This window comes from Mesocricetus auratus, unplaced genomic scaffold (assembly GCF_017639785.1).
Source record: "Mesocricetus auratus isolate SY011 unplaced genomic scaffold, BCM_Maur_2.0 Super-Scaffold_100027, whole genome shotgun sequence".
NCBI lineage: Eukaryota > Metazoa > Chordata > Mammalia > Rodentia > Cricetidae > Mesocricetus > Mesocricetus auratus.
In genome coordinates this window covers 2,116,150-2,141,307 of record NW_024429208.1, presented here as the reverse complement: position 1 = coordinate 2,141,307, position 25,158 = coordinate 2,116,150, and the positions used below count along the sequence as shown (strand labels likewise).

Below are 25,158 nucleotides of genomic sequence, written 5' to 3'. Positions count from 1 at the left end.
TGCATTCTGAACCCTCAGGCAAGCTTTAATAAATCATAAATAATATATTACCACACATATGGGGAATTAAATAAGCAGGCGCAGAGTGTCAGTACTGCATGAGCTCCACATGGAATCCAAAAAACAAACATTCAAAGTGGTGGAACATATTATGGTGGTTCCCAGGGCAGAGAGTAGGAACAGAAGGAGACAGAAGAAAGGGGAGATATCCGTCAAAGTTTGTAAAGTTTTGGTTAGATTGAAAGAGTAATTTCTGGAAATCTATTATGCATCATTCTGTCTGTCATTAATAATAATAATCTGTATGTTTGCAAATTACAAAAGCAAATCTCAAATGTTCTCACAACACATAAAAAGTCAAGTATGTGAGGTGGTAGATATTATCTCTTATATGAACTTAATTGACTCAACTATTAACTCTCCCCTTAACTGAAATATAGCAGGATAATTGGGAAGGACCAAATATCCTGCAATAATTCTTACTCATAATAGTGTGTGAATACCAGTGGCTTAATTCAGTAAAGAAAAATTAGTTCATTCAAGAGCCTTAGGCTGTGGCGCTTCTAACATCCCACACCATCACTACAGTGATGACATCACATTCCTGGCAGCAGGAGACAATACAGACATGCTACATGCTACATGCTACATGCACCCCCCCAGAGTCTCCATTTCTTGGTTGTAATTACCTTACCCCCACTTAATAGGAGAGAAGCCTGGGAATTTTACAGATGTTTATGCAATATTGACGACCACCACTGTTCAAAAGGACACATGGATGTTAGTTTGTTTGAGAAAGGGTCTCACTGTATCATCCTGGCTCTACTGGAACTCTCTGTGTAGTCCAATCTGGCCTCAAACTCACAGAGATCCTCCTGCCTCTGCCTCCTGAGATTAAAGGTGTGACCACCATACCCTGCTTCAAGGTGATGTTCTTTTTTTTGTTGTTGTTGTTTTGTTTTGTTTTTTTGTTTTTTTACCAGACAGGGTTTCTCTGTATTGTTTTGGAGGCTGTCGGTCCAGCCTGGCCTCGAACTCACAGAGATCCACCTGCTTCTGCCTCCCGAGTGCTGCACGGTAATGTTCTTTGAGGCTAAATGCTAAAACTAACCATTCCTTGTTTTATAACCACTCATGCACTGTCCTATATTTCTATTTCTTAGCAAACGTGTTTGTAAATATTGTACTTGCTACTTATTAAGTTATTAATTAAATATTATAATGCCCAATGAATTGTGATAAACAGTTGTTTCTATGCAGTCAGAACCCAGCCCTAAGAATCTTCCAGTCTATGGTGTGATAGTGTTGGACTGTACTACTCTCTTTGTTTGTCATTATCTCCCTAAATGTTAATTATTCCCAGCCTTGATTCCTTCCTTTGAGAGATCAAAAGTAATGCTCTCTCTACAGGAACTGGGAGCTCCTATGAAAACCCAGCACAAATTTTTTTCCATCCCCGCAAGGGGAAAGTTGTCCTTTTATTCAATTTGGAAAAAAGGACAGCGCCCACTGTGTCCTGTAATGTAAGCAACAAGGTTCACTGGGGATGATGACAAAACTTCCTTCTCCCAGGGGGCTGGAGAGAGCTCGCAGGCTAGGAGCACTGCCTGCTCTGTCAGGGATCTGTGTTAGGTTTCCAGCACTCACATGCTGTCTGTAACCACATTTCAGGGATCTGGTGCCCTCTTCTGGCCTCTATGGGCACTGCATGTGTGATTGGGTGACCATCTTGTTCTGGAAAAACTTAGATTATGACGTCAGGGAGTAGAACACTACCTGCAGTCTGTACACTCATTGTGTCCCTGGATGATGACCTGCATTTCAGCCTGTATCACAGAAGATATGAAGGGCTACTCCCCATTCTGACTTGATTCAGAGGATGGGAATCCTGCTAATTTTTAGACAAAGTGTGTGAATGAGGGCATGTTCCATGGAGGCATGGTCTTCCATGATCCCAGAGACAGGTTCACCTGTGTTATTAAAAAGAAAACCTAAAGGTGTGCTCCAGATCTCGGGGCTGAAAGCACAGCAAAGAAGTCACAGTGTGTGGGAACTAAAATAGATAGGTAACAATGTTCGCAGGTGATAAGAGCTCCATCCTTTAAGAATTTCAGCTCAGCAATGACGCCATGTGATGTGTAATGTGGTTCACATGTGAACTGGCACCTCTAGTGATGGCTGGGCCACCTATTCTGTTAGGTTTTACATTAGTTACCTTTCTCATTGCTCTGTCAAAACACCTATAAGGAGCAACAGGAGTCGGGAGGTTTTTTTTTTTTAACTTACAGTGCAAGGAGGATCAGCTCATTAATGATGCAGAAGGCCTGGTGACACAGAGAGAGATGAGTGACAAAGCCCCTCCGGTTTTGCTTTTTGTTCAGTTTGTTTTTGATTGTTTCTTTTTCCCCTGTCTGGAACCTCATCCCATTTAAGGTGGGCTGCCCAGAGATAGGCATCCAATTGAGCATCAACATAAACTGTCACAAGCCTACCAAAACCAAACCGCCCATTACCCCACCCTGAGGGAATCTGGAGATCCAGGTGCTCCACATGGCTGATATAACAACCTCCATTTTGAGGCCCTGGAGATTCAGGTCCCCAATAAAAGGGGTGAACACAATGTCTGCTGCTCACATCCTTGTGAAAATGGAGAGAAACGGCTTGGTGCAATGAAACAGACATTAGAGAAACAAGAGACAAAGATGGAGAGGGACACAGGGACACACAGGGACAGGGAGATGCAGTAAAGGGAGAAGTAGATGGGGTTACGGCTGCAGAGATGACTCTCATCGCTTACTTCTGAAACCAGCAACCCCCACATTCCTTACATCAACAAAATAGGATTAAGTTGGATTTTTGTCATCTGCAACCACAAAATTGCTTTTATTGTTGACCAAAATCTTTAAAAAATGAACATGGGTCCCAATCAGTGTGACTTCGCAGGATGCATCTGAAACATTAATGACCAGAGGTCACAGCTTCTGTCACCCAGCAATCCCACCACGTTGAGTTGTACTGTTGTCACCAACCTGAAAGAGGCTGGTGTGAAAACAGCACACTGAGGAGTAAAAGTATGAGCTATACATATGTGACAACAGGTGCCTCAGCCACCTTAACATGGAGCCCAGGATGCTTTCAATCACCTTTTTAGTAGAAACCTCTACTTCCGGCCATGGTTTGGCTAGGTGGTTAAGTCCCACACGGCTTCTCCCCAGCCCCATCAGTTAAGGAGGTTTAGGATACACATAATTCAAGGTATGTTTAATTTTAAAAGAAGCAAACACGTTAGCACATCTTTTCAGAAGTATTGTGGGAGAGTGAAGACAGAAGGCCTGGGGGTCTCAGTAGACTGTGCTGCAGTTCTGGAATCATCCCAGGAGCAGAGCCAAAGACAGAGCCTGGGGCATTGGGGGTCACAAGAACTGAGCTGTTGAGTGCACTGACCCCATGCTAGACTCTGAATCAGAGAGGGACAGGCAGGCTGGCACAGATGGGAACTGAAGGTAGGGATATATAGACCTTATGATGCAACAGCCAATTTCATCAAACACTCTCATGAATCACTGCAGAAGCCCTGTGGGAGACAGAGAGAGGGAGGGAGTGGTCACGAAAGGAACCCTGGAGATGCCCGACTCTCCTCCTGGATCCCACTGAGTTACACAAACAAAGCTGGTGACCAGGCCACGCCACCACCTTCCCCATCACCTGTGCAAAGGTAAAAATCAGCTAAAGGGGCTCAGGGCTTCCCAGGACACAAACTGTGGGGGTGGAAGAGAAGCCACCACCCCCAGGCAATATGAAAGCTCGGATCATTCTGGTAAATTAGAAGGATTAGTCTCCACTGCAGGGTTCTCAGCCTCTTCTGGTCATGAGCTTCAGTGCGGGGTTCAGAGCAGGCAACATCTTAGTGTCTAAACTCAAGTGATGGTGGTGAGGTCCTGCTTGGGGACAACCTCTGGAGCTTCCTGCAAACGCCGGCTGTGACACCAACTGTTACACTCTCAACCCACAGCAGAGACAAGTGATGAACCAGCTATCTGTCAGTTAGACCTGCCTCACGCCCTCCCTCACACCCACACTCCCCTGCATGCCACCCCTCCCCCAGATAAGGGCTGAAGAGTTACCTGCTGGAGGAGGCCCATGAGCTCCTGCAAAAGGAAGTCACAGAGAAAGGTCTTGTCATAAAAACAGGGGTCTCTCACAAAGCCCAAGGGGCAACAGGACATGAGGCTTAGCTGAAGTTGTTCTCTCATCCTGTGTTCACTAAGACCCTGAGCACCCCCAAAAAGGATGAAGCTGCCACCGGAAGGAGGGGAAGCAAGGCCCATGATCTCTCCGTGGACAGCAACAGTGGTGAAAGTCCCAGAATGGGCTCCACCATGGCTCTGTGGCAGTCACAATCAGCAAAGTCCCCCCAGGATTCCAGTCCCCCCGGGGTCTCCTGTGTCCTCCAACCCCCAACCCAGCTCCTCCCCCAGCCCTGCTCCTCCCCTAAGCACACCTCCACCTTCCCCTTCCTTCTTCCCCTTTCCCCTTCCCCTTCCTCCCCCTCCCCCCCAGTTTCCCCAGAGTCCTCACCCTTCTGACTCCTGTGGTGGATGAACAGCCCCAGCCCGAGGAAGATCAGCCCCAGCACGAAGCCCCCGATGCCACTCAGCATCTTGCTCTGGGCAGACTCGGACTGTGCGCCTGGGGAGCAGAGCCTGAGTGTCAGCTTTGTCCCCACACACCATGACTGAGTTCACCCTGGGCCATATGAGGTAAAGGAGCTGGGAGGGTCCAGTTCCAGAGCAAGGATAAGGGCCAAATAAGAAATCTAGATCATAGTTGTGAGGGGAGGTGCTAAGAGGATGTTTGCGCCTCACAGACATATCTATAACGTTGGACCAGAATATCCAGGCATTAGCTATCGCTGTCAACTCCTCTGGATATTAGGGACAAGTTCCAGGGCCCTAGTGATCACTCACAACTACTGTCTGGAAAGACAATTGGGTCAGGGTTCTCCCTATGTCCTTACTATGAGGCAAGAAATATGGTTTCTTATACTTTTCAGCTCAGTAGGACAACAGGACAAGTGGTGGCATTGGAGGGATGGGATAATAACTAAAATCCTATGTCATATGGGGCCCATAGTGAAATAAAAACGTTTCCCTTACTCCACTCCACGGTGACGGGGCTCTGCAGGCTGGGGTGCTCCACGTGGCAGGTGTAGACGTCTCCCCGCTGAGGAGTCATCTCCAGCATGACCAGGATCTGGAAGGTCCAGTCCCCGTTCTGAATAAGCTTCGTGGACACGACCCCCACCGTCTCCTCCTGGCCGTTCCGGAACCAGCGCACTTTGATCTGGGCTGGGTAGAAATCAGTCACCGAGCAGACCAGCAGGTTGTGGTGGTTGAGGGCCTCTGTCCTGGTCAGGTAGACGGCCACCCTTGGCTGCTCTAGGGGAACAGAAGAGAAAAGACGGTGAGTGAGATGGGGGAGCACGGACAGGGAGGGGTGAGTGAGATGGGGGAGCACGTGGAGAGTCCTCACAGGGAAGAGGCAAGATGGGAATGCCTGAGCCTGGGTTCTCACACCGAATGAAGATCAACTCCACAAATACAAGCTTAACAGCTACTGGGAAAATAAGAGTGGCCCTGCTCTCACAGGATAGAAAATAGAGTAAGAAAAAAGAAAAAATATTATGATTTCAAGTTTATCGTTTTTGAAGAAAAGATGCAAAAATAACTCCAGTACGTTGCTACTTCCTTCTTCTCCTCGGACTGTTATCACAGACAGATGTCTTTCCCGACTGACTTCATACACCGTGCCCACTACCTCAGAAGCCTTCTCAATGAGTGCTCCTATCACTTCAGGGTCAGAACAGCATACATAATGTGTTTCATGACTCGAGAACACGCTATGTTCTCTCATTTTCTCCTCACACCCGCCCCATTGTCTTTCCACAGTTAAGCGAGTTCATTACTGTCGCCATCGCTGCATTCCCTTGCTGTGAGCAATGAGTTGCCAATGGGACCGAACAGTGGATCGTTTCAGTTTAATAAAAAGTCGCCTGGAAAACCATAGCAACTTCTTGAGTTAATAGTTGATGCAGTTGTAATGTTCAGTATTAAATTTGAGCACGATACCTAACACGGCCCTTTAATTGACATGGTCTCTAAGAGGCTCTGGGAGCGTCAGGGAGTGTCCGGAAGTGGAAGTGAGCCTAGGAAGGCCCCGCCTACGGGACTCAGAGGACCATCCCAGCGCTGTCCCTGTCCCACTAAAGTAATGGCGCCCACAGCAATGCTCCCATCTAGGACACAGCGGGTCCCCTCAGGAAGGGCGGCCTGGGGGCTGGGGAGAGCTAACTTTAGGGGCGCTGCTGCTCTTGCAGAGGACCTGGGTTCAGTTCCCAGCACCGCCTGTAACTCCAGCCCCAGGGCTCCAGTGATGACGCTATCTTTTTTTTTTTTTTTTAGCAATTTCCCCTCAGATTCTGAATCACAGACTTCTAGTAGGATCCAAGTCTACTTCAGAGCTCGCTCGGAGACCTTAACTCCAGTAATGGCTTCAGGTCAGCGCCTGGCAACAAACCTGGGCCTCAAAGGCGCCCAAAGTTAAGACACAGAGAACAAGATGCGTGGCCTCTCCCCTGCTCCGCTCCCCTAGGCAGCACTGAATCGTTTCCTGGCGGCGGGACTTGCAGCAGAGCCGGGGTCAGAGGGCAGCGTGGGCCGCACGGGGCATAGGTCAAAGGGCAAAGGTGAAGAAAGAGGGAGACTCCGGGGAGGGTCCACAGGGCGGGGGCAGCTGCGGCGGCAGGAAATTGGGCTGCGGTGTCGCCGGGCCCCGCCCCCCCCCGGCCTCGCCCCGCGCTCACCTCTCCGCTGCACAATGAAGCTGTCAAAAATCCCGTAGTTGTGTCTGCACACCGTCTCTATGTCCGCCCGCCTCTGCTCCAGGAAGTCCTTCTGGCTGTTCCAGGACTCGGCTGTGGGCCGCCCCAGCTCGGTCACGGCGCGGTACTCGCCCACGTCGCTGTCGAAGCGCAGGATCTCCTCCTGGTTGTAGATCCATTTGGACACACTCCGCATGCGCTGCGTCCCGTTGGTGTAGTAGCACAGGCCCATGTACTGTAACACGGAATCCCCTGCGGACGGACGGACGGACGCGGTCAGCCCCGGACCCCGCGGACACACGGGGGACGACGCGGTCCCCGGGACCTCAGAGCCCCGCCTGACTACAGGGGTCGGGGCTCCGGGTGAACCCCCGCCCGGGCTCGGGGGAGCCTCGGAGCGGTTTCCTCTCTTAAAGACGAGTTCAAGGGAGGCAGCGGGAGTCGGGGGCCGAGCCCGCCCCGGCAAGGACGTTTATTTCCCGGGAGCCCGAATTGCACTCGGTGCCGGGAGAAAAAAATTTAAGAGAACATTCAGAGTTGGGGGAGGATCTGGACGGCGTTGGAAGTGGGGGTGAATATGGCCAAAACACGCTACGCGGAATTCTCGACGATCGGGAAAAAAAAGAGTATTCGGCTGTTTCCGCTGCCCCAACCCAACCTGGTGCAAACGGCCCTGCCCCCCACCCCCCCGCCCGACAAACCCAGGGGACATTTATTCTCAGAACAAAGGCGAATCCCGGTGACCTCTGGGGGCCGACCACTGGGCCGGGTCACTCACTCGGCAGCATCTTCAGAGTAACTGCAAAAGGGAAGTCAGGGCTCTGGGAGGGGCTGGGGCTCCCTGTGAAGCTCTCCCGTCTCTGAACTGAGGGGTCTCCCCGTGCGTGTCACACACTTCCCTCCTATGCCTATTTGTTGTTGTTGTTGTTAGAAATTCACTTTACCAACCCAGGTGTCCCAGTCCTCAAGCTCCCAATTGATGCAGAAATTTAGACTCCAGTCTGCTGCACTCCCTTTGGGTTCCACGCCAGGGTTTGCCTCCCTTAAACTCCACGGGTCAGGGATTTCCTCAAACACAGACTAAAAGCCCATCACTGGCCCGTGTTTCCCCATCTCAGGATCTAGCCATTGGAGGAGGGGGGACGCCGCCACCCCGAGCTCCCTTTATCCATCCTGGTGTTAGATTTAAACTCTGCCTCCTACTTTATCATGCCAGGATCCGGCTGTGTATTGATTAGGCTCATTCAATATTACAACACAGAAATGAGAAAGTAGCCTCGACCTCTCTTAGAGAAAGGAAATCTACGATAAAAGACTGTTCTAAAAGTGGGATCTTAACACACACACACACACACACACACACACACACACACACACACATCCCAGGGTCCCTCCGAGCTGCTCCCCCGGAGCCGCACTTACTTGAGGTGTCTCTGCCCTGGGCCCCCGGGCTGCTCAGCACCGTCAGCACCACAGCTGCTGCAAGCAGGAGGCTGGGGACCTGTGGAGCCATCTCAGAGGAAAAGGTAATGGCAGTCACCGGGACTCGCACCTGCTGTGTCCCCTTCGGAGAGCAGAAATCTGCAGCAGCCTCTATGAGTCCTGGGGTTTGTCCCGGAAGAGGAGCCAATCAGCACCGGAGCTGAGGCGCGCATCATCCGTCTCTGGGCAGACATTATTTACAAAGGTTCTCTTTGCTGTTTGTGGTCTGTTACTTTCATGGAGTCCCACTGGGTGAACATTTGAGGTGACAGCTCCTCTAAGCTACAGAGCAAACCTGTCCAAACTGCAGACGGACTGTGTTTGGGGTTTAAAGAGTCAAAGGAGAAAAGGGAGTCAAGTATAAGCAACTTTGGGATAGATACTTAAAAGCTACTGTTCTGGCCAGGCATGGTGACGCACACCTTTAATCCCAGCACCTGGGAAGCAGAGGCAGGCGGATCTCTGTGAGTTCGAGGCCAGCTTGGTCTACAGAGCGAGTTCCAGGACAGCCTCCAAAACAATACAGAGAAACCCTGTCTCGAAAAACCAAAAATAAATAAAAATAAAAACCACCGTTCTTACACTTGGGGGCGGGTGAGCAGGGAAATTAGGTAGAAGCCACGTTTTAGGTGACAGAGGTTATCCTTCGGTATGTCTGGCACTCCGAGGCACCGCGAATGAGAAAACAGAGTTCTTGGGGAATCGACGAGTCCCTGAACCTCTTCCTAACCGTGGACTTCTCTTTGTAAGGCCCCGTGCGCCCTATACCTAGAGCTTCATCTGCACGGGGTAAACAGCGATGTGGTGTGGTTGATACTGAAAACTGTGTTCGAGGTCGATGTGTGGCCTCAGGCAGGCATCTTCCTCACGCAGGAGCCTATCACGTGCGTGACGTCCCAATGAAAAGCCTTGGGACATCAATTACTCCAGCTTCTCCCTTACGGACTCCTCTGCTGTTCAACTCCCCCACAACCGTGACATAGGCCCACCGGTGTCAGCAAAGCTCGGTAACGCTTAGGACTATCAGACACGGTCACCTTGAGTTGGACGGAAGGCCAAAGGTGTGAAGCCGCAGCTTCAGGAAGTTTGTCCACAGGCTTGTCACGCCGTGCCGGCCTGAATGGCAGCCGACAGTGCGCACCCCTCATCTGAGCGCACGCTCCTGAGTCTGATTGTCAGCCGGCTAAGCAGTGCCTGGCGAACACCGGCAGTAGTAAGTCTCTCTCCCTCCTTCGGTGACACTGCCTCTACTGTTTTAGATCCTAGTTAAACAGGGGGCAGGACTTGAAAGCAGAGTGGGCCAGGGGAAGGGGAAGGGGGTAGGAACGGGGAGCAAGAACACTCAGGCGGGTTCTGGCAGCACAGGTGGACTGCAACAAGGCTGGTTGGACGCCGATGCAGAGAACCCCAAGGGACGGCCCTGGACTCTGGGCTCCTGGACTCTGGGCTTCTGGACTCTGGGCTCCTGGACTCTCCTGGGCTCCTGGGCTCCTGGGCTCTCACCAGCTCAGGAGGGACACAGATCACCTCAGCCTGTGCAAGGGACAGAAAGGAGGCTTATCAAACTCAGGTGTGGGACAGTTGGATGACAGACGTGGCCATAAGGGGACCTTGGAGATGGATGCTCTCAGTGTCCTCAATCCCCACCTAGACCTCCACACAGTAATCTCAGGGCTCTGCCTCTCCTGTTCCTTTCCTAAGGGGAAGCTCCTCAACTTTGTCCTGGGGCTGTGTCACACACAGGGGATTTCCAGCGCTCCCAGGCCTCTCCACACAGGACTTTCTCTAGCAACAACATTGTCACCAGGAGTCCTTTTCTGATTGGATAAAATGACTAGGAAGGCGGAGCCTTGGGCTTCTGCCAGCTCCTTCTGACTAGCCCAACCTTCTCTAGAGTCCTCTGCAGGGTTCCCGTCCCTCCTGTGTCACACAGGACTGCCACCCACCACTGTCCTGGCTTGAAGGGAACCCCAGTACCTCATCCCACGGTGCCTCCCCTGAATCGCACTGTAGGGCTCGTGAAGAGGGGACACCTAGACTGAGAGCCGGGTAGACTCCACCTGACTGCAGGAGACAGATTGCTGTGCATACTGGCCAAGGTTTCACAGGGGGCATCTCCGGTTCAACAACTGTAGGAGAAAAGGGTTGTGAACTCCTTGCGGGGAACTCAAGAGAAACCCTCTCCTCTGCCAGCACCCCTGAGAGTCAGTACTTGGTCAGTGGGGCTAAATTTGAAACTAGTAACTGATTTGTCCTCAGAACTCTATTGTGTTCATCTCAGGAATCAAGTGCTAGCCCCAGTATTCATTCAACAGGAAGGCGTTGTCCTTTAATGAAAAGCACATCAAACAACTACCCCCAAGTTTTCCTTAGTCTGCTTGAAGCTATTTACCTATTCCTACTATTCAACTCTTGAGCAATGAGTTATCTTAATGTCTGCTACACATATAAAATATATTTTTCATTATTATGAAGTTTTTTTCCTTTAAGTCACATTTTAGAAAATCCAGAGTCGAATGGCCGGCAAAGCAGGTTCAGAAAAGCCATTTCAACTCCGAAGATTCGGCTTTGCCGACGGAAGGAACGCACGCCGCAGACCGCTGCGTGAAGCAGACGCCATTCACGCACATCCCTGTGATCTCTGATAACCCACACACACATCACTTTCTGCCCTACAACTTCCGTCTCGAGTGGCTACCAACAATCTGTTTCAGAGGCTTGGTTCCTAGCCCAGGACATTCTGAGAGAGGCAGAACCTTCGGGAGGTAGAGACCAGAAGGACGCCTGCCATCAGCTGTGTTGGGGACACAGAGGCTCCAGACCATTCCTCTTTCCTTGTTTCTGAGCTGCCATTTCTTTCCCTCTGTGTCCTACCATAAAGATATGAGTCACTACAGCCCACAGGAAATGGGGCCAAAGGACCACGGGATGAAAGCTCTGAACTGGGAGCCAAAGCATTCCGCCCTGTAGACTGACTCTGATAACTACTCCTCTCTTCTCCCCTATTCTTGTCCTCCTCTCGTCTCCTCCCCTCCCCTCTGCTTTGTTCCCCACCTCTCCTCTCCTCTCCCCCCTCTCCTCCTCTCTCCTCTCCTCTCCTCTCTCTCTCCTCCCCTCTCCTCTCCTCCTCTCTCCTCTCCTCCTCTCTCCTCTCCTCTCCTCTCCTCCTCTCTCCTCTCCTCTCCTCTCCTCCTCTCTCCTCTCCTCTCCTCTCCTCCTCTCTCCTCTCCTCTCCTCTCCTCCTCTCTCCTCTCCTCTCCTCCCCTCTCCTCCTTTCTCCTCTCCTCTCCTCCTCTCTCCTCTCCTCCTCTCTCCTCTCCTCTCCTCCTCTCCTCTTCTTTCCTCTCCTCCTCTCTCCTCTCCTCTTCTTTCCTCTCCTCTCTCTCCTCTCCTCCCCTCTCCTCTCCTCCCCTCTCCTCTCCTCTCCTCCCCTCTCCTCTCCTCCCCTCTCCTCCTCTCCTCTCCCTCTCCCCTCTCCTCTCCTCTCCTCCTCTCTCCTCCTTTCTCCTCTCCTCTCCTCCTCTCTCCTCTTTACCCAGCCATGAGGTGAGCAGGCTTCCCCTGCCATGCACTGACACCTTGATGCCTTGTCCCACCGCACATCCAAAGCAACAGGACCGAAACTGCCAGCAGTCTAAACCAAAGCAAACCTTTTGTCTCTATAAGCTCATATTTGTTGTAGTCATGGAAAGTTGACTAACACACATCCCCAAATTTACTCCAAAGTATAAACCTACTATTTGCCAAGAACTAAACCAAACAGGCTAATCACAAAACCCATGGGAAGACATATGATAGTAAAACCTTTGAAAACTAAATCAAGCCTTAAAAACTTGGAAACGACAAGAGAAAAGACACATTGCCTGTGTAGAGAAAATAATTCCAGTGCCAGTGGATTTCTTATTGGGGCCAGAATGAAACAGCACCATGTCTTCAGGTGCTGAAAGAGACAAACTGTGAACTCAAAAACATGTGTGGCATGAAGACACCCTTCCAAAATGAACTGTGAGAAGTTGTTACCACCAGCTCTACTACAAAAAGACAGGAAAGCAAACTAACCCAAGCACCTGTAAAACACTGAAGATGACTTTTAGAATGTTTGGAAGACGAGCTACTCGATGGCTCTGTGCTTAAGAGCACACACTGCTGTCACACAGGACCCAAGCTTGGTTCCCATCAACCATATCAGCTGGTGCACAGCTGCCTGTGACTACAGCTCAGGGGGCCAAAACGCCCTCTTCTGGCTTCCAAGAGCACCTGCACATACATGCATGTATGCACACACACACACACACACACACACACACACACACTTAAAAACAAAAAGAATGCTTGAAGGAAAAAGACCAATGCAGAGTAGAGACGTGTAATTATAAACCTCTGTTCCCTTTGTGATTTCTAAATCTTGTTGTGTGTGAAGCAAACCTTTCACAATGGCTATGTAGCTCTCACTTACAGAGAGGAGATGCTGAGAACATTCTACTGTAAATGTGTGTGGTGGTCTGAGTGAGAATGGCCCCCACAGGCTTGGATGCTTGGTCACCAGGGAGTGGCATATTTGAAAGGGTTAGGAAGCAGGCCTTGCTGGGGGAGGTGTGTCACTGGGGGTGGGCTTGAGGCTGGTGCCAAGCCCAGAATCTCTCTTCCTGCTGCCTGTAGGCCTGGATGTTGAACTCTCAGCTACTTCTCCAGGACCACGTCAGCCTCTCTGCCACGATGCTCTTCAGCGTGATGACAGTGGACTAAACCTCTGAAACTGTAAGCCATTTAATGCTTACATTTGTAAGAGTTGCCATGGCCATGGTGTCGTTGGCAGCAACAGAACACTGATGAAGACAATGGGTAAGGTATACAAAAGGAGGTAAGGTAACCCACTTCACCCCAACGGGCAAATGTGAGCACCAGCAAATGCTCATGCATTACAGCAACTTCTTCAGGACGACGCCTCTGAAGAGAAACTCGGGAACCACTATTTGTAGGGAAGGGAGAGATGGCTCAGCAGTTGACAGCTCTGTACTTTCTTTGAACTTGTGGGACTTTACATCATAAATGCACCTGTGGTGTTTTGTAAGTCAGAGCTAACCTGGCATTGCAAAGAAGAGTAGTAGGATAGGAAGAGGAGGAGGAGGAGGAGGAGGAGGAGGAGGAGAAGGGAGAGGAGGAGGAGCAGGAGGAGGAGGGAGAGGAGGAGAAGGGAGAGGAGGAGGAGCAGGAGGAGGAGGGAGAGGCTGCGAAGGAAGATTCCCCTTGGGAAAAGTGTGCATAACAACATGAGGGACAGACACATAGCAGCCTCAGCACTAGGACTGCATGGATAGCCAGGGCTCGCATAGGTTGACAGGGATAAGAATTCAGTTTGCTGCTGTGTATTCTGCTGGTCAAGTGCATTTGGGGGGCTAAGGCTCACATAGGTTGACACAGGGAAAAGAATCCAGTTTGCTACTGTGTATTGTGCTGCACAAAGGCATCTGAGGGGAGTAATCTTGGTGACAGGAGAACCCTGCCCCCCACCCTGTACTGTCACTCCTGGCCTGTGCACTGGGAGTGTCCGGCTCACAGGGGCTGTTCTCTTGCTTTCTACCTTCTGCTGTCACCCTGGCCTGTCCCCTCCCAGCCAAATGCTGTGGCTTCAGCATTTTTACTATTATAATAAGAACCTGCTCCTCCGAATTCTTCAGTTAAAAACCTGCCTTTCCAACACAGAAAAGAAGAAATAGGTGCACACAGTTATCGGTCCATACACGCAGGACACGAAGAACCATCCAGTGACACAAAAGGATTTCTGTTTTGTTTTTAATCACGTGTGTCAGGCCCTCCTAGAAGGGAAGGGTTGCCTTGGCTGAAGGAAGTGGTTACAGGACCAGGACAGAAGCCAATGCAGGATGTTCTTTAGAAATAAAAAGTAGTCTCGTAAAACCAAAAAAAAAAGAAGAAAAGAAAGGAAATAAAAAGTAAATTAGCTCATTAAAAAAGGATTAGAGGTTGTTCCAGTCAGATTGTCACACAGCATCCCTGACCAGCCGTCCCTGCCTTCTGCAGTGTCACCCTGCCATGGAGGACTCCGTCCTGCCGGGACCACAAGCCAAACAAGCCCTCTTCTCTAAGTCAGGATGTTTTATCACAGCGACAGAAAAGAAAGCAGCACACACACACATCTCAGGGTTGAGCGCTGAAGGAGGTGACAGAGGGCCCGGCAGTCAGAGTACAGCCTGAGGGAGCCTCCTGGGACACCTGTGGCCTTGCTGAGCCAATCAGCTCTCCAGGGCCTGGCTAGAGACAGGATACGGAAGAAACGGCAGAGACACCTCCCACCTTCCTCAGACCCAGCCGTTCCTCGTTGCCCCAAACCAGAGTCCAAACGAGAGCCGACAGCCGCAAAAGCACAGAATTCTCAGAGCCAGCAATCAAACCTGTGGCATGTTCATCTCCATCAGGCTGTGGGGTCTCCTGTAGTCATGGCAACCACAGCGTCATCTGACCTGTCAAACCCACAGCCCAGTCCTTTCCCAGGATGTCTGTCACCAGCCTTTCTCCTCCCTGTCACACACAATCATCCTTCAGAACGCCTTCCCCTCATCTGTCTCTGGAAATTGAGAAGACAAGAAGAGCGCTCATGATCCCCCCATGAGCCACGCCCCATCCATTTGGACAACTAAGAGGGAGCATCCCCTACAGGAAGGGGGAATCTATCGAAGCATTGTATGCTGTGCACACGGCTCGGGTGTCTTCAGCTTAAGTTGTGGTTATTTACGTGAAAACCCAATTTTTGTTAACCTTAGATAGTGTCAGTTCCTTTAAATGTTTACTTAAGGTAAGTGTATCTGGGAACGCCAGCACACAACTTTAATCCCAGCACTCAGGAGGCAGAGGCAAGCGGATCTATGTGAAACCGTGCATATTTCCATTCCCTAAGACAGGATCCGTGCGGGGCACCGGGAAAGTTGGAGGGAAGTCTGGTCAGACTCGTGCAGTGGTCTCTGTGAGCAGTGGGTGTGGTCATATGAAGGACTAGCCCACGGTAATGAAAGTCTCTGTGTAGGCGTTAGAGCATGTTCCCCTGAAACCGGACAGCCTGGGTGACGCCTGTGGTTTCGTCATTTAACTCGTGTGACATCTCATAGGTTCTTTACCCTTCTGTGCCAGCTTCCTCGTCCCTACCTGTGAATGGTGACTGTCACAAGGCCACCTCGCTCGGCGAGCCAGTATTTGTAAGTTCTCCCCACAATAAAAATAGAAAAACAGAATACGTAAGAGCTAGCAGCATGAGACGCTAGACACTGCTTTCTGCGGGGCCTGGTAATTCACCTGCCCACATGTCTGATCCAAAGGACGCTTGTGGGTTCAGGAACAGGGTCCCAGCTCCAACTGGGCAGGACAGAAAGAAGCCAAGTTCTGTTTGGGTTCTGTTTTTAATACTGAGTGGAGTGAAGGGCTGGACCAGTCCTACATCCTGCCCTCCACAGCCCTCCTGGGCTCCTTGGGGACACGGAGGCTTTAGTTGTTTCTCCTATCCCCAGCTCTCTTCTCACCCCTAGAAAGCCATGAAACCCCTTTTGCCCCAGAAGCTGTGAGAATCAGCTGCTCACAATGGGTCAGGCGACGCGCCTTTTCATCGGTTGGCGCCAAGACCGGGAGCAGCACGTGGGTGACTCTGAATCAGTTTCCTAGATTTCCCCAGAGGGAAGCACACTGAGGCCGTGACCCTGAATATCTGTGTCTTACAACAGCTAGTGTAGACCACCCTGGGGTTAAGGTCCACGACCTGACAGTGACTTAGGATGGGATGTGTCCTCAATCCTATTACTGCTCCCACTGCCTCCCTTTGAAATCGGGAAACTTTGCAGACACAAGAGCAGGACGCTCCAGAAGGCCTGCAGGGGACTGCCCACAGCTGTTTCCCTTCCCCAAACGCCAGCCTCTAAACCCCACACTCACCACTAAGCTGAAATAAAGACACTGGTGACAGACAGGCTTTACGGATGGAGGCTTCTGATCCAGCCAATGAGAAGGGAGCGTGAGGCAGCATCACTGGTCTCCGGCAGACTAAGTCACCAAGGATGCCAGCCGGAAGCCCAGGAGAGCCATTAGGGGAAAGCAGCATAAAATGAGTGATATGTGAGATTATTAGGAAATCACAAACACGTGAGATCCTGTAGTAAAGGAGTTACTGGGAAGATGTGCCACATTCTAAGATTTAAAGAAACAATGAAAACCCCCGGAATATTAAAAGGAAGTTTTCAGATTGACATTTCATTATTTTTTATTTGTGTTTATGCACGTATGACCGTGTAAGCGAATGTCACGTGTGTGCGGATGCTCATGGAGACCCGCCTTCCATCTCCAGCTGCTTCCTGTATCCTCCATGGTCTTCACACAGGATGGCTAGCTGCTCGGTCATCTGTGAGCTGTGCCCAGTTTCCACGCCGAACACTTTTCGGGTGGTTTGCACGCTCATCCAACAAAAACCCCATCCTCTCTTCCTACCCATCACACCCTCCCTGCCAGGGTCTGTAAATCCCTCTGCAGCCACTGGAGCACCGAGCTCTCCGCTCTCAGGCTTCACTAATCCTCACCTCTGGGTTCTTTCCTGAAGTAAGCACGCTCCCTCATCACCGCTTTCCACGGGCTCAAGGGGAGCCATGGAGAGCCTGGCACCACGCCCTCCCCAGTCTCTTGCCTATTTCTGCTCTTAAAGCCCCACCACCCCTGTTGGCTCTGGGTCCGCCTCCGAGCTCTCCTGTTTTCTTGTTGACTTGTTAAAAAGAGTTTTCCCTGTGGTGTAGAGTTATCGTATCACTCTTCAAGTCCCCAGGATGTAACACCTGACAGACACAGGGGTGGAAAGACTGGTTCTCGCCCATCACGAGGAGGCGGCTCAGCTGATCGTGACGGTTACGGCGGTGCCGCTCCTGGCAGCTTCCTCTGTGGCACCTGCAGCTTCCTGTGCGGCTTGTTCGTGTCTTGACAGATCAGGAAGTGGACCAGAACCTTCAAGGTGACATCCCCAGCAACGCACTTCTGCTCGGTGGGCCACTGTCCCCAAGGTCCCAAGGACCCCTCAAGACAGTGCCCCCTAGCTGGTGTCCAAATGTCCAACCGTGCTCTCATGGGGGCGTTGCACATTGGAACCTGGGCAGCTGTGATCCAGCTTGAGCCAGCTTTTATGCGTGATAGGTATAGATTCAGTATCTGTGCATGGGTACTCAATTATTTCTTTTTTCAAATGATTTATTTGTATTATACATACAGTGTTCTGGCATGCAGGCCGGAAGAGGGTATGAGATCTCATTACAGATGGTTGTGAGCCACCATGTGGTTGCTGGGAATTGAACTCAGGACCTCTGGAAGACTAGCCAGTGCTCTTAACCTCTGAGCCGTCTCTCCAGCCCGATACTCAATTGTTTCAACACCAACTATTTGAAAGATATTCCCCACTGGGTACTTTTTTCAAAGAATGAGCATATACTTATATTAGGAATATGTATATATAACATGGAATATGTATAACACACACATATGCATGTATATTTACATTCATATAACATTCTCTTGACGTAACTATATAAAGTAAGTCTTACGTATCCAGCGTCCCATGCCTCCATCTTTATTCTTTTTCAGAATTGTTCTTTCTGTCCGGTCCTTCGCATTTCCTGTGTAAATTCATCAGTTCCTTCACTGAAGTCACATAGATTTAGAGTGAGGCTGTGCCCAATCTACACATGAATTAAGAGAGACTTGACCACCAGCAACACTGGCTCCTCTCCGCAAAGATCGTCCACCCTCCCATTCTTTTAGTACTCTATGAGTCTCCTCAGCCCTGCCTCAGTTTTCAGTATGTGACTTGTCTTCCCTGCTTATCGAGTTTATTCCTGAATATTTTGCATCTTGGGTGATATTACAAATAAAAATTTTTGATGCATTATAAGTAAAAATTATGCATTTTAGTTTCTGGTATTTTATTATGACTACATGATATAACGTTGACCGCCGTTGTCGAGTTTGTATCCTGAGCATTTCCTTTGTCTTTTTTTTTAAATATGGACCCTCCATACTTTATGTAGGAGACTGACAAGTGGTGGCCAGCAGACCGAATCCAGTCAACCGCCTGCTTTTGAGACGTACGAGCTCTGAAAATGGCTTTGACATTTTTTTTCCTTTGGATGTGTCTGGATGGGCTATTGAACATCTACATAAAAACCTTGATCTTGTTTCTTAAACCACATAAAGGTTTCCATAGACTGTTATATGTGTGTCTCTCCATGGGACATAGTTATGTGCCCCTTCTCTGGCTCTTGATATTACTGTGCTTTTCATTTCTCTTGGATGGTCTTGGTACACTCCAGAGGTCTCCAGATGGTATAGTCTAAGGGTCCGAGTCAGGTCTGTTTTCCCTTCCAGTTAAACACTTAAAGGGTAGGGAAAATCTCAAGCGCCAACGGTAGCAACAGAGAGATCCCAACCACCACCTACAGAATCAGCAGTTGAAGAAAGGTGTTTGCTGTGGGTTAGGAAACACACACACACACACACACACACACACACACACACGCAGGCACACACTGCAGACCCGTGGAAAGGACCTCCTGCAAAGCGGATCGGAAGTCTCTTCTTTATTGTGAAGACAGGCTGGCTGAGGTGTCCACAGCTGTTGTGACACATCCCGATTCCAGCCCTGAACTTGGTGAGCTCTCCGTCGTCAGGGAGCCTGCTGGTGGGAGACAAACCCTATGAGAAGAAGGGCGAGGAAGACACCGGCCATCATAGGAAGTCACCACCTTCCTTACCCCGCCTCAGCCCCTCCCCATCTGTCTGCCTGCCAGGAAGAGTGATAACTCCTAGTCTCTCCATCTCAGAAGGGATCACAGACCTTAGTGATTTCCTGAACACTCGTGGCTTTGTTCCACGGATTGTCTCTGATTTCCACATCACAGATTTATGATCTGGATTTTATTATCCCTCTTCTTCCGTTCCTTTGGGCCATAGCTTATATTTCATGTTCTAATTTCTTAAGATGAAATCTTAGCCAGCTGACCTGAGTTCTTCATTTCTGGCCTGTGTGGCCCCGTGGTCACTGTGGATGGGAGCTGAATTTTGTTTCATTCATACAAAATGCTGTTTTGTTTCCTTTTGTGGAACAGGGTTTCTCTGTGTGGCCCTGGCTGTCCTGGAACTCACTCTGTAGACCAGACTGGCCTTGAACTCAGAGATCTGCCTGCCTCTGCCTCCTGAATCCTGAGATTAAAGGCATGCACCACCACTTTTAAATTCCTGTCCTGATTTCTCCTCAAGTCGTTTTTCACTTTACAATATTTGGTGATATATTTTGTATAAACTGCTAATTTTACTTCATTTTCATCAGCAAATAAATATCCCAGCTTGCTTTCTGTTGCTGTGATAAAACTCTGACCAAAACCAGCTTGGCAAGAAAAGGATTTGTTTCACATACCAGGCTGGATTCCATCATGAAGGAATCAGGGGCAGGAACTCAAGGCAGGAATCTGGAGTCAGGAACTGAATTAGAGACCATAGAGTAAATACTGCTGGCTGGCTTGCTCCTTCATGGCTCGTTCAGTCTGCTTTCTTATAGAACCCAGGACCACCTTCCCAGGGTGGGCGGGGCCCATCTAGACCAATCATTAGTCAAGAAAATGCTCCCTCAGACTACCTACCCACAGGCCACTCTGATGAAGATAATTCCTCAAGTGAGTCTCCCTCTTCCCTGGTGACTACAGTTTGTACCAAGCTGACAAAAGGCCAACCCACGCAGTAAATGTTCTGCAATTTGATTCCTTACAAATTCATCAATCCTCAGATGTTCCCCCAAAACCATTTGACATAATTCAGTGTCTATTTGTGTTAAAAATTACCCAATAAAATAACAATGTATACAAGTTTTCTTAACATTAAATGTAAGAAGGGCTCTTACTTTCATTAATATTGATATCTATCATTTAATTATTAAACTACATACATGCATCCTGATAATTTTAAACTGTAAGTAATAAAATATCATGTTTGATAAAGCATTAAGAATACATCTGCCGGGCAGTGGTAGCAAACGCCTTTAATCCCAGCACTCGGGAGGCAGAGGCAGGTGGATCTCTGTGAGTTCGAGGCCAGCCTGGTCTACAAGAGCTAGTTCCAGGACAGCCTCCAAAACAATACAGAGAAACCCTGTCTCCAAAAAACAAAAAAACAAAAACAAAATACATCTGACAACGAATTACAAAAACTCAATGTGGAAAAGGAGTCACCAAGTGACAGCCCAGAGGCTGTTCTTTTTATCAAACTTTTTTGTTTGCTTGTTTGTTATATTTAAGTATCATTTCATGTGTATGGGTGTCTGGCTGCATGCGTGTCTGTGCACCATGTGTGAGCCTGGTCTCTGAGCAGCCCCAAGGGTGCCAGAATTCCCGGGACAGGAGTTACAGATGTCTGTGGGTCACTGTGTGGAGCTGGGAAGTGAACCCAGGTTCTCTGCGAGAACAAGAGTCTCAACAGCCTCTTCAGCCCTTTCTCGAGCTTCGGTTTCAGGCGTGTAACTTTGTCTCCTGGGAGCTCAGGGCCGTCACGCTAAAGCGGACTCAAGCTCCTGGTCTCACGCTTCTTCGCTTCCACAGCGTCCAAACCACTTCTCTGTGCACTGGACCCTGACGGAGCAGTCGGTGAGAGCCACGGGGGCCACACCCTCTGGACAGGAGCGCTGGCTTTTCCCTTGTCAGGATCTGTGAGCCAAAGACCAGACCACAGCTGCTCGCCCTGGCTGTGGGAAGCACATGGTGGCCACCTGCTGGTGTGTGGTTCACTTCACACACAAAGACTTGAGTGTCTGACCTTGTGGCGGTCTCCCTGTCTGCCATCTGCCTCCCACAGTTTCTGCTCAGGGTCTTCTCTCTGACTTGTCCCTTCTGTCGCCAGGCAAAATGAACTATTCAAATCTACTAAACACCCACAATTTTATTTTGTTCTCTCTCTTTGTCTCTCTCTGTCTCTCTGTCTCTGTCTCTCTGTGTGTCTCTCTGTCTCTCTGTCTCTGTCTCTCTCTCCCTCTCTCCCTCTGCCTCTCTCCCTCTCTCCCTCTCTCTCTGCTCAATGTGGCTCAATGGGAGAGCGCTTGCCTAGCATGCACAAGGCCTGTTGTTTGATTCCTGTGCTGGTTGATTTTGTGTTAACTTGCCACAGACTGGAGTCATCCAAAACAAGGGAGCCTCCACTGAGAAAATCCCTCCACAACATCTGGCTGTAGGGCATTTTCTTAACTAGTGATTGACGGGACCAGCCCATGGTGGGTGGTGCCACCCCTGGGCAGGTGGTCCTGGGTTCTATGAGAAAGCAGGCTGAGTAAGCCATGAGGAGCGAGTCAGTAAGCAGCTCCCCTCCATGGCCTCTGCATCAACTCCTGCCTCCAAGTTCCTGCCCTGTTTGAGTTCCTGTCCTGACTTCCTTTGATGATGAACAGCAATACGGACAGCAGAAGCTAAATAAACCCTTTCCTCCCCTAAGTGTTTGGCCAGGGCACTTCATCACAGCAACAGTTAACCCTACCTAAGACAATTCCCGGCTGTGGAAAACAAACAAAACAAAGGAACACAGTGTTTCTAAAGAAACAATGTTTCCAACATGTGGAAAACAAACAAAACAAAGGAATACAATGTTTCTAAAGAGACAATGTTTCCGACATGTGGAAAACAAACAAAACAAAGGAACACAATGTTTCTAAAGAAACAATGTTTCCAACAGTAACTGAGAAAAAGAAACAACAGGACGCCTTTAAACAATCCGGAAGGAAACTGATGAGACTCCCATCTGCAGACTGGATGAAGGATGGCTTGGGGCCGGGATCTGAGACTCACTAGAGCAGATCCAAGCCCACCCAGGACTAGAAGGGTGAGATTGTGAGGGGATTCTGGCCTGTGTGGGTGGACTAGTCTTCCCCTGTCAGACTTGTGGCCATGAGAGAGTGGAGTGTTTCCCATCCTTGAAACCTCATCAAGGGACATTTTATTTCATAGTCATTCTCTTGACTATTTGATGGCATTTCCCAAAGCCCTTTGGTATGTTTTCAATGTGTTTGGTACATCATCCACTTGTGAGTTAATTTTCATTTACTATTTATTTTGTCATTTTTTTCTTTTCCTCTGACTTCAGTTAACTTTTCATTTTTTGTTTTCCTGTCTCTTATCCTTTTGATTGCTGGGTTTCTATTAATTTGGATTTTCCTCTGAGTGATGAATACATGCACGATTCCTTCCGGCCTTGCTGCTGTAGCCACGGCTCTCCTTACTCTTGGAGACAGTGTACACTGGTTAATAGTACCTCGAGTGATCACATCTATAGCTTTGCATTCTATTTGTTTCTGTTTTCCCTTATTAACCAGAACAGTTAAGTGCATTAGGACAAGAATGGAGAAGGCTTTCTGGGTTTCTCAACTCAAGGTTGCCCTCTCCTGGGACCACAGCGCAGTGCTGTTTCATTAACAACGAGGGGAAATGATTTTTTGACTCTTGTTTCTGGAAATTATCAATCCCCCCCCACTTACTTCCTTTTTCCCTTTAAAACCATGATCCTCGGAGTTTCCACCATTGAAGCCATCACTTCACTCCTTAGACTAACGCTTCCCCAAGACCCACCCCTCTGGTTTGCCCGCCCAGTTTGACCTGGTAAGTGTCAGCAGCAACAACAGAACACACAGCACACAACATATACAACACACACTACACACACACAGCACACACCACACACACACATCACATACACCACACACTACACACACACAGCACGCACATATATACCACACACCACACACTGTACACACACACATATACTGCACACACAGCATGCACATATATACCACACTCCAAATAAACACCACACTCACAAAACACACACACACACACACACACACACCCTCACCAGTGATATAGTATTAGGCATAAGTTAGGGCAACTTCAGACCTCAAAGTGGAAGCCATGAAGTGAAGATTTCATGTATGAGACACAAACCAAGACAGTAAGGAAGAGGTTGGTGACTCATGGAAAAGTGCAAACCCTACAAAAGGGCGGGGGGAGCCATTGGTGCAGCGGGTTCCTGAAACGGGGGACACAGAATGAAGACTATGGAGTGCAGCTCTTGCTGCTTCAGTCTGGTCACTTAGGTAAGTAAAATTACAAGAACTGACCGGGCGTTGGTGGCGCACACCTTTAATCCCAGCACTAGGGAGGCAGAGGCAGGAGGATCTCTGTGAGTTCGAGGCCAGCCTGGTCTGCATAATGAGTGCCAGGACAGCCAGGTGAGACCCTGTCTCCAAAAGAGGAAAAGGAAAAAGTGCAGAAATGTCAAGATATCAATTCGGTAGCTCAATCTGAATCATTCCCTTGTGAATTTCACATCAATTCTAAGAATGATGGGAATATTGAGTCTAAGTGTTTGCCTGTTCAGTTGTAGACTGGAGTTTCCTGAAGGATCTCGCAGACTGACAGGTGGGCATGTCACCATTATGGGCACTTGAATGCCACGGATCGAGAGCTAAGATCATCGTCACCATCTTTAGTCCCCTAGTAAGGTTTGGCATCCACCTCCATATCTGACTGTACTAGTTAATTTTCTTGTTGCTGTGACAAAACAAACAAACAAAAATTATGGAAGGGTTAATTTGTCTCACAGTTGGAGGGTACAGTCCTTCCTGGCATTAAAGTTGTGACAGCAGGACATTGAGGTAGCGGCTCACACTGAATCCACCATTCAGGAACAAAGAGAGATGAATATTTGTTCTTAGCTAGTCATCTTCTTTTTGTGTGTTCTGAGCCCTCAGCCCACGGAAGGCGCTGTGTCGCGTCTGCTGCGCGGACTGTGTCCGAGAACGTGCAGAGGGTGTCGGGGATTGACAACACAGAGACTCGTTCAACGATGTAAAGAAAACTTTAAGCAGGCCCCAAAAAGATTCAAGAAAACTTCCTAAGAAAGGCTCCCTCCAGAGAAGCTTCTGCTCTCTCCTCTACCCTGGCTGGTTCTGCCCTGACCCCAAAAACTGATCTGGGCGTGGCAGAAGAGGCGGTTAGTCTTTGGACAAGGTCGAGGGTGGTTTCTGTGGGCAGGCCTTTTCCAGGAACTTATTGCCCCCGGGCATTGTATTGTTTTTAGTAAACATGTTTAGTAAACATTGTCTTACAGCTGCCTACTGTCCCGCGCTACCGTCTGGCCAGCAAGAACGACGCGGCACACTTAGGATCCTTCTGCAGAACAGCTTCAATGCGTCTTGAGAGGGAGAGCATAAGCTTACAGAGCAGAGACCCGGGGAGCGAAAAGCCCAACCCTTATATAGCTCAGCAGTCCCCGCCTCGGACGTGTCATCTCCTGACTGGCTCCTGCTCGTCAGCCCATATGACGCCACGGGAGAGGCAGAGAGTAAGGGATGGAAAAGTAGCAGGCACGTGCGCACCAAGGTTGTTTACTCCAACTGACAACGGGTGTCGGCACCATCTTGTAACGGAGAATGTGGGGGCGGCTCCCCACAGCCTACTCCCAGGCAGAAGGGGAAGTGGGTCTCTGCTCAAGGTCTGGTGTTCCCACAATTCACCTCTTTTTATTTTTAAATGAGGCACTCCTGGCTTAGGTCAAGTAGGGTCACCCTCCCTTTCCCGTCCTTGGGGGACCTTGAACCCCTGTCTTAGGCGGGAGGGGTCTTCCCCACAGGTTGCCCGTCATCGGAGACACCCCAACCTTAAATCATCTGTAACCAACCTTCATGGCTATCGGGATTGCCATGGGCTAAGCTAAGCAATACTTGGTTACGGATC

General features: G+C 49.5%; 1 protein-coding gene across 1 annotated transcript; it reads right to left on the bottom strand.

Moving 5' to 3' along the window:
- Nucleotides 1-3,240: 3,240 nt before the first annotated feature.
- On the bottom strand, nt 3,241-8,474 carry LOC101834868 (rano class II histocompatibility antigen, A beta chain). The gene is made up of 6 exons (XM_005086857.4): nt 8,303-8,474; nt 6,863-7,132; nt 5,157-5,438; nt 4,579-4,689; nt 4,125-4,148; nt 3,241-3,574 (listed from the first exon to the last, which is right to left on the bottom strand). The coding sequence occupies exons 1-6, from the start codon at nt 8,391-8,393 to the stop codon at nt 3,561-3,563; spliced, it is 792 nt and encodes a 263-aa protein (XP_005086914.2). The 5' UTR covers nt 8,394-8,474; the 3' UTR covers nt 3,241-3,560.
- Between the last annotated feature and the right edge of the window lie 16,684 nt (nt 8,475-25,158).

Excerpts from the sequence above, each read along its gene's own strand:
- LOC101834868 (XM_005086857.4), bottom strand. The coding sequence starts at position 8,393 with ATGGCTCCACAGGTCCCCAGCCTCCTGCTTGCAGCAGCTGTGGTGCTG. Across the intron at positions 4,690-5,156 it reads CCCCGTCACCGTGGAGTGGA|GCGCACAGTCCGAGTCTGCC; the intron begins GTAAGGGAAACG and ends TCTGCTCCCCAG. Across the intron at positions 4,149-4,578 it reads CCACCACAGGAGTCAGAAGG|GAGCTCATGGGCCTCCTCCA; the intron begins GTGAGGACTCTG and ends TTCCTTTTGCAG.